Source organism: Misgurnus anguillicaudatus, chromosome 20 (assembly GCF_027580225.2).
Source record: "Misgurnus anguillicaudatus chromosome 20, ASM2758022v2, whole genome shotgun sequence".
Classification (NCBI taxonomy): Eukaryota; Metazoa; Chordata; class Actinopteri; order Cypriniformes; family Cobitidae; genus Misgurnus; species Misgurnus anguillicaudatus.
The window spans coordinates 31,933,249-31,943,210 of NC_073356.2; the positions used below are offsets into that span (position 1 = coordinate 31,933,249).

A 9,962-nucleotide genomic window follows, 5' to 3' on the forward strand; every position below is an offset into this window, starting at 1 on the left:
TGCTTCTTTGGCCTACATACTGTAATATGGTCGTGGACATTGCCTACTAGCGATTTGCATGTGTAATTGCACGTCGACATGAACAATGATGCAGACGTATGAATAAAATTCATGCATAGCCTACGGCGTATAGGCTACGGCATAGGCCCTATGCAAAGGTATAAATTGCACTTAAGGGAACCCGCGGTGTATGTAGATAAAAACGACTCATTCTAAGGTAATAAAAACAATACAGTTCATTATGTAGGGTCTTTATACACCACTGATAATAAAGTTATGTATTTTACATTACATTTCTGGCAAGATATCCTTCAAAAAGTTACACAATGCACCTTTAAGATGCAGAGCTTCCAACTTAAAATCAGAAAGGGATACAATTTTAAGTTACTTTATTTACTTCTGCCAAAATGAGTAGATTGTGTCATTCAATTTCCAAAAGTAGATCAGATTCAACACAATAAATGAAATAATTGTATTTTTAGTACACAATACAGACGTGTCTAACCAGATTACTCAATAAGCAAGCACTGAATCATGCTTTTCATTCTCATCACTGATATTTTTGAGTCTATTTTGAAACCTTATTCTCACTTTACTTACTAGTCTGAAATATAAAAGAAACTGAAATGTGTGGATAAGCAACAGCTATATGATTCTCTATAGTTCAGATAATGTTTTATCATAAGATATTGTAAATATGTAAAAGTCTGAGGTATCTGGTTCTCACAGGAAACGTTATTTAAATCGAGCATCCACTCTACATGCCACCTAAAACATCAATCACAGAGGCAGTCATATCAGGAGAACAGATCCAAATCTAAGCAACATCATTTATATGTCTACTGAATTACTTTCATCTCTCTTACACTCTTCATAGTTCACTCAGACATTCACACTCATTTGGCATTTGCATACTTCATAGCTTTACTTTTCGAACATTGTGAATCTCGATAGCCTTCATGGAAGGCAAACTCTTGTAATCGATCACTATTGTAGGCTACATCTAAAGTCCAACAGTTCAGTAGTTGGATGTTTGGTGCTTGGGTCTTAAACTTGTGTTATTATTTTAGTTATGTATAGTTAACCCACAATGTGTTTTTCTAAGGGTCCAAGCAGGACTAAATGTAATAATTTAAAATCAATATTTGAAATATACAACATTGAATAGTATATTGGTCAATATTGGAGAGCACCCACAATGTATGTTATGGCTGCACGATATAAGCGTAATATCGCAATGTAGTCAAAGGCTGTGTCCGAAATAGACCCCTATACCTTCATTCACTATTCTCTATATTAATTTGCTAATATATTCCACTTGAATGAGTGAATGAAAACGAGTCCGACTCAGTGATTTCGCACACGGAGACCTTGTTCACACTGTCAGTCCAAATCTGATTTTGGTGCATGTCTGATCAGAATCAATCACATTTAGAACGTGTGAACGACCAAAAACCACATGAAATCTGGTTTTTTCTAATCCGTTTCAGGCTATCGTATTTTCTGGACTGTAAGTCGCACTTTTTCATATTTTGGTGGACCCTGGAACATGAAGTCAGATGTGACTTGTACGTCAAAATTATTTCATATGAACCAAGAGAAACCATTACCGTCTACAGCCGCGAGAGTCCGATCTATGCTGCTCATATATTTATGTAATTTAATGGATTCAGTGATGCAGAATGACTTCAAGACCTTTTTGAACTTAATTTGGCTTGTTATGTTAATTTAGCCTATTCAGCCTCTCTGTATGCTATTGTGTGTTAAAACTCTTTATGTTACAGGCACCTATTCAGCCTGCTGTTCTGTGCCATTATTTAGTTGAATAACTTGCCATTCCAGATTAAATGTCTGTTCTTCGGCTTGGATTTTGTGAAATCATCTTCTAAATAAACGCGACACATAGTCCAATCATCTTCTAAATAAACGCGACACATAGTCCAGTGCGACTTATATGTGTTTTTTCCTCTTCAAAACGCATTTTTGACTGATGCGACTTATATTCCGGAGCGACTTATAGTCCGGAAAATACGGTACATCCAGAGGTGGTTTGAAATCCTCTTTAAATAGCATTTCCGGAAATCCATTTCAGTCTGACCACTCTGATCGCATTTGTGTACCTTTTCACTTGTGTGGTGTTGCGCCATTTAAAGGGTAAACACATCATACGTCGAGACAGATAGTCGTGCCAGCGCAAAGTCATTGCCAGAAAATCCAAAAAATGGCAGAACGCTACAGGACGCACAGATCGGATCTGAAAAGTTGTGATACACAATATTGACAGCGAGTCTGTCAAATCGGATTTGCACCAAAATCGGATTTGGACTGACAGTGTGAACAAGATATTCGACTACTTCATAGTATTGAATAAGTGCACTCGAAAATTTCGGACACCACTACAAAATGTCTGTCTCTTCAAATAGTGCACTATTTAGGGGTATAGACCCTTTTACACCCATGTGATCAAATAGTTGCGTGCATTTTGGCAACAGAAGTGGTGTTGTTCCCCAGTGGTTCTAACGTGTTAGCAAGTTTATCAAAACGATTTCCCAGCATCAAAATCTCTGGTTGTTGCGTTTACGATGCACTAATCGATATTCCAACAAGGGGCTTAAGTTTTATAGGACTCTGACAGGATCACAGCCGTATCAGGATACCACTTGATAAAGTCAACTATTTAAATTAAGTTTATCTGTCTGTGTTGCTTAATCCACTCGCATAGCTTGACACGCTGCTGATTCTCGCCATACTTCCGTTGCCAAAATCCGTGCGCCTACGTTTCTACGTCATCAGTGTGTACAAACAGTAATAGGGTCTATATGGCGCTATTTTGGACACAACCAAAGTTTTAGGTTCATTCAGATAGCAGAGCTAGATAGAGAGAGTGATGTGATTATATCATAATAAATAATTAAATACATTTTTCAAATTGAATCCATCTTTGTACCGTCTATTAAATATCGCGTTATCTAGCAAGTTGTCATATTTCTCTTCCATATCTTGCAACCCTGCACTGGTTTATGGTGGTTACAACCATGGGTAAAAGGTCATGTCTAGTAAAACAATTAGTTTAGCGTTTAGATCCAACCACCTACATGCCCCTAAACTTTCTTATTCTATAAGCAGTAAAAACAACGAAGTGTAGTGATTTCCTATTTCTGTCGGCTATCTATCTAAGAAATCAATACATTAAAGGGGATAGTTCACCCAAAACCAAAATTTCTGCCATCATTTGCTCACCCTCAAATTATAAAACACCTGTATACATTTTTTTGATAGATATTTTGAGAAATGTTTTTGGGCACCATTGACTTCCATAGTATTCGTTTGGTTCTACTATGGAAGTAAAGGGTGTTCCTGCTTACAAAAATATTCCTTTCTGTTCAGCAGAACAAAGAAATTCATCTTGTGGATACGTAAATGATAACAGAATTTTCATTTTTTGGTGAACTATTCCTTTGACTTTCAGGAGGGAATATACTGTGAAAGTACATTAAATCTTCACATCTGAGATACAGTAATGTACACAACATAATCGTACAGAACAGAATGGCACTTTAGAGTAACAGTGAACACACGTTCTGTGCTAGTGAGGCAGTTTGTATGCAAAAGTGACCGATTGAGTCACCATAGCAGCCTGATCTTCTTGAACATCTTTAAGAAGTAGACACACAGGTGAGCCAGCAATGGGCACTTTGTAATGAGTATTATGTCCAAACACACAACTTATGGCACACTCACACAAAACTGTCGAGGTATCGCATTGTTCATCGGATTATTGTGCATGTGGTCCCTTCGAAGACGTTCACAAGTTTTGAAGAACAGTGGTACTGGAATGAAACATAGCATAGTTTAGTCTATGTGACACTGCTTTCATCGTCATTCCCCTCGCACACTTCCTCCACACGACCGCCACCCAAAACTCCAGAACCGAGGTTGTGCACCCCACTTTGAGAACCGATTCCTAATAGAGGCCCCGGCATGCCGAGACACGAGCCCCCACTGCTACTAATTGAATGTTGAGGAGATAAAACCGAGACCCCGCTTCGACTCTGACTGGGCTCACTGCCTGAGAGCTTCAAGTGATGGGGCGGAGAGATGACTGAGCCGTCGGACGCCATCCTTGTGCCCCCGCCGCGTCTTTCACAGTGCGAGCGGTGCCTCATAAAGCTGTCGCGCCACATGAACTTCTTCCCACAGCCGTGGCAGTCGTAGGGTTTCAGACCCGTGTGTGTCTTCATGTGTTCGGTGAGGTGATGCTTCATCTTGAACTTCTTGGAGCAGACGGGGCAGTGGAAGGGCCGTAGGTCCAAGTGCATGTTGATGTGGCGGTCTCGCATGCTTTTGTGTGTGAACGTTTTCCCGCAGTGACACATGAAGACCTTGCCTGACCCGCCACCCCCTCCGCTGTCCAATCCCTCAATGCCGCTGCTCAAAGCTCCTTGGCTGGGTAAATTTACCGCTCCATGTTCAAGGCTGCCTTTTAGGGACGCACCAGACATTCCTCCTGTGAGACCCAATTGAGATGAAGATTCAAGAGCAGCCTGATTGTACAGAAGAATTTGGTTTCCTTGCATATCCAGAGGAAAGAGCTGAGCACGGGCGGAAGTGGACTGAACGGGGCCGAGCAAGGCAGAAACGGACCTGGTGGTACATTGAGTGGGATTCTCAGGAGGATGAGAGGACGTCTGGTCCATCAAACCCCTCTCAAACTTGAGGTAGTCTTCTGAAGATTGGCAATAGTCAACCTGTGGGGAAATAAAATTGAATGAGAAATAGTTAAACATGCATTTTTTTAAATGAAGTGGGAAAAGTTGTGACTTACCTGTGCCTCCATTTCAGCATCTTCTCGGAGTCCGGAAAGAGTCCTTACATTTGATATGTTAAACGTCCTGTCTCTCTCTCTGATCATCTCCATCTCTCGTTCCTCTTCATCCTCACCTCCTTCCTCTCCTGACACCACAATGAGGTCATCATCTCTCGAGTGCTCCGTCTTCACCACCACCCACTGTTTTCTTGGCATGATGCTTGGCTGACTATACGACGGGCGTTTTTGTGATGGCGATGCGTCTCCATCCTGATACGAAGAAACTCCAAAACTGTCACTCACACCAACCTCTTGATCCAAGACGGAGATTGAACTCTTCCGCTTCCCACCTCCCCGTTCTCTTTTCCTCTGAAACAAAAGCTCATCGTCTTCCTCATCGTCCTCAATCAGAAAACCTTCCTCTCCACCGGAGGGAGTGCAGTAGGTGGGAGTAGAGTGGACTGCGTTTTCTCCTACTGCTCCACCGGTGGTCACCATGGCCCCTCCGAAGTTTCCCTCTCTAGGACTGAAGTAGTTGGTGCTGCTGGGAGACTGGCTCTCGCTAAATGATGGTCGGCTAGGAGGTTGAGGAGTAGAAGGCGTGTCTTCTCCATCCGCTTGGGCAACCTTGATGGTGCCGCTGAGTCCCGCGTTCACCTTTTCTTCACTTCCCTGAGGACCACTTGAACCTCCTCTCCCCTCTTTGAGAAGCTCAGTGCATTTGTCCACAATGTGCCACATCTGAAGCACGCTGCCGACCGTGAGGTAGTTCACGATGTCTTCACGAAGCAAACGCAGCTTGCCGGTGTAAGCACAACTCAGGACACTCTCAAAAGCAAGGGGATCCATGACTGCTGGGATGGAGACGGTGGTCATGTTCTTCAGCAGCACCTTGTGTGAAGACAAACACATTTCAAGACGGTTACTAAAGGACTGCACATGTTATCTCCATTTCTGTTCTTCAAAATAGTGAAAGTGATACAGACTTTAAAGGATTACTTCACTTTCACAACAAAAATCCTGATATTTTACTCACCCCCATGTCATCCAAGATGTTTATTTCTTTCTTTGTTCAGTCAAAAAGAAATTAAGTTTTATGAGGAAAACATTCGAGGATTTTTCAGTTTAGAGTTTCAGCGAAGCTTCAAAGGGGTCTAAACAATCCCAACCGAGGGAAAGAAATGATGATCATTTTGCTAGATAAGACCCTTATGGGATTGTTTAGAGCCTATTGAGCAATGAGCATGGAAATTGCAATTTTAAACTGGATTGAAACTGTAAACCAGGGCTATTCAATTGGCGGCCCGCGGGCCAAACCCGGCCCCCAAGGTAATTTGATCCGGCCCTTTGTGTAGTCTGTAAAAAGACATCTCTAAAATAAATTTAGTAAGTTAGACAACGGGCCGTACAGTTACAAGTTGATGCGCGTGCGTCTGTTTCATGCAGCATGAGCTGCAGAGCGCGAGTCACGTGACTGGTGCGAGCAGCTGTGTCACGTGATTATATTCGCGCTTTGGTCCACAAGTTCAAAGCGATCGCCTCCCCCGCTCGCGCCCGCGTCTCAAGACGCGATAGCTGACAGTGGTGAGTTAACAGACCGGACTTTATGGTTGTTTTAACTTTATTTGTTGTATTTTCAGCTTAAAACACCTTTTCTGATAATTGTTGTCTGATATGTTTATGCTTATCCACAATGATATTAACGTTAGATAAAGGAAACTCGTTGAAACGATTTTGTGAACTAGACAAAAAGATCCTGCAGTTTCTCCAAAATTCAAAGCAGACAAAGGCTCAAATATTTTGCGAGTCATCGTTCTCACACAAGAATGCAATTAAAACGAGTAACAGTTAATCGCCCATCGCTCACAGCCCAGCACCTGCACCACTGTATGCGTATCATGCTGACAAACATACACCTGATTTTACTGCTCTTGCGAAATCTAAAAACATATTCTGTTTATTAAAAGGTAGCCTACTGTTTGCCAATTATTAAGATGGCTGTTGTAGTTTAAATAGGGTTACTGTAATAATTAGCTTTTGACAAAAAAACAGCATAAAACAATTATGTTCCATATTATAAACTTTTTTGTTATGTGCACAGTGCACTGAAGTGAGTAAATGAGTTACATTCTCAATAAGTGTGATATGGATTTTATTTACCTATTTAAATGTAGAATAAAGCTTACTTGGGCATCTTACAATGCACTTATGTTGTTATGCAGTTTTAAAATACAACATATGAACATATCTGGATGTAGAAAAAGCCTATTTGACATCTAACAATGCACTAATGTTGTTGAATGCAGTTTCGAAATACATGTTTGTAGGAAAAGCCTATTGTACAATGCACTGATTTTGTTGTTGTGCAGTTTCAAAATACAACATGAATATGTTTAAATGTAGAAAAATGTAGTCATCATCACTGTTATATCTCCGGCCCCTCATTTAAGATACTTTTTATGAACTGGCCCCAACGACAAACTAATTGAATAGCCCTGCTGTAAACCGTTGAGGTCCACTATATGGAGAAATAAAACTTCTCGACTGAACAAAGAAAGGCATCTTGGATAACATTGGGGTGATCAAATTATCCAGATTTTTTAATGAAAGTGAATTATTCCTTTAAAATCATGTGAGATTGAACACATGATCAGTGCATTTTCATTTTTGGGTGGGCTAATCTTTCAAAGGGAGGGACGAACCTGGTCATGGAAGTAAGGTGATGATGCAGCCAGTACACATCTGTGGGCTTTAAACACTTGACCCTGCACATGGATGGAGAGATCACAGAGATGGCCTTCCTCACGCTGCCGATTCAGACTGTCCAGGACTGAAGACTGCACGCTGGGGAAGCAGACCTGCACCACTGAAGCAGTGGATGAACCTGCCGAGTCACCATAATCTTCCTCCACTGTGACCGACTGCATTCCTGTAATAAAGAGTTTTGATAAGCGTTCATTTTGATCCAAAGTTTTAAGGGAATGTTGTGTCTATCTGTCAGTTGTGGTAGATTATGTAAAATATCTGGATTCTCTCTGAATGTTTGTAACTGTGGTATAAGCGGATTAATTGACTCCGGTGCTTTGAATTATTCGCAAATAATGCACACCCAGGGCATTGGGTGTGCATTATTTTTGAATAATTTAATGCCACTCTTCAATTATTCCTTACATTAACATATAAATTAAGTATTTAAATGTTAAAATATGCTAACTTTTGTTGCATTCCTAACTGTATAAAAATAAAGGACTTTGTAAGAATCAGTAAAATATAGCTTAATATTTTAGTAAGTTAGTGAGGCCCTCATAAATCTACCCAAACCTTTACACACACAAATATGTAATATACATCACATAAACATTGTATAACGCATACACTGTTTCTGTCAGAAATAGCATAGTAGAAATAATATATATATATATATATATATATATATATATATATATATATATATATATATATATATATATATATATATATATATATATATATATATATATTTTTTTTTTTTTTTTTTTTTTTAAATAAATATATTAGTTATTGTTAGTTTATTCTGATAAACAGTCCTCTCAAAACACAGCAGTTTATATGGCTAGGTCCAAAGAACAAGGGCCACTGACCTGACACTGCACTGTCACTTTATTGACTTTTGGTGACAAATACTTACAGGTTTAAAATTATTATTTAAAATCATTAACTATAATTACAATTTTCTCCATCTGCTTTAAATGTAGGACCTATATCTCCAAGTCTTTAATCTACACAGTGGCACAAAGATTACCGCGAAAGTTGCATTGATGTTTGACCAACATCTCGCGGCTTTGACGACTTGCATTAAAGTTTAAATCGCCAACAACAAACAAACTGGATTTCTGTTTTGTACGACCACGAAACATATAAATACACATTATTATATATAATATATTTCGATCCGGAATTCGCGAAGTGTTCGTGTTTACATTAGCCAGCTGCTACGACACCAATCCATACAGCGCGTGGCCTTAAGAAACATGAACGCGGATTGTGTTATAAATAAGTCTCGGTTTATCGATTAAGAGATTTTACCTGTTTAAATATCTCCGTCAGACATCAACAAATGGATTTTCATAATGTTAAATCAATCTTTCCCACCGTGTCGAGCTTAATGGTGGACTGACAGCGGGGTTGTGTCTGCAGACGGACCGCTGCTTTTACCTTTAAGAATCCCAGACAGCTCCAGACTCTGCCGACTAAAAACACTGGAGCACTGTTGCCATAGCAACAAGCGCTTTAAAACCCCCCAAAATAATTACTTTGAACAGCAAAACTTTTCAAACCTTTTCGTCAGGCGAACCCCCTTGACGTACATTATTTACTTGAAGTACCCCCTGAAAATTTAAGTAAATATTTTAATAATAGCACATTCGCATGTTTAACTTCAAAAACATGTATTTTACATACATTTAAAAAAAAATTATCAGTGGTATTTTACATAGATTGTCAGTATTACTTGATATTGTACCTTCAGGTTATTTTCTTTTATTGGTACATTACACAATATATTTAGCATGTCCTCCGTTGTCTGACATGTTGTAGAGTTGTGTATGTTGTGTAATGGTCACATGATATGCAGATTAAACAAATAAAATATTTTGTTTTACATTTTATGATTTCATTGTAATGAATTATTTTTCATCAACTCACGAACCCTGCATTTCCTCCGCGAACCACCAGGGGTTCTCGAACCCCAGTTTGGGCAACTCAAGATTAAAAAAAGCACAAAAAATGTCTCTTTTTGAAAACTGCATCTTTCATATGTTGCATTAGAGGTTATTATCGTCTACTTTTAAGATAAACCATAATAAAATTATTATTTCTTCCTCACAAGTCATAATCACTAGTTTAATTCTTATTTGGAAATGTAAGGGTTGCTTTTCTGAAATAAGACCATAAATGAGCCTTAATGATGTAAAAGTTATGCAGCTGATAAATTTGACATTCGGAGAGAGCAGCCTTAAAAATGAGCTATTTATGAAGGTTAAGGAAAAGATCAAGTCTGTTTTTTTATTTTGTAAAATCATAATTAAAGATCTACGTGTCGTGCCGCATTACCACATTGGGTGTGCATTATTTTCTTATAATTCAATGGCCATCGTCAATTATTCCTTAATTATTA

General features: G+C 39.2%; 1 protein-coding gene across 1 annotated transcript; it reads right to left on the reverse strand.

Moving 5' to 3' along the window:
- Window positions 1–374: 374 nt before the first annotated feature.
- On the reverse strand, window positions 375–9,031 carry zbtb22b (zinc finger and BTB domain containing 22b). Its single transcript, XM_055220488.2, has 4 exons — window positions 8,873–9,031; window positions 7,510–7,736; window positions 4,826–5,698; window positions 375–4,748 (listed from the first exon to the last, which is right to left on the reverse strand). The coding sequence occupies exons 2-4, from the start codon at window positions 7,732–7,734 to the stop codon at window positions 3,858–3,860; spliced, it is 1,989 nt and encodes a 662-aa protein (XP_055076463.2). The 5' UTR covers window positions 7,735–7,736; window positions 8,873–9,031; the 3' UTR covers window positions 375–3,857.
- Window positions 9,032–9,962: the final 931 nt, after the last annotated feature.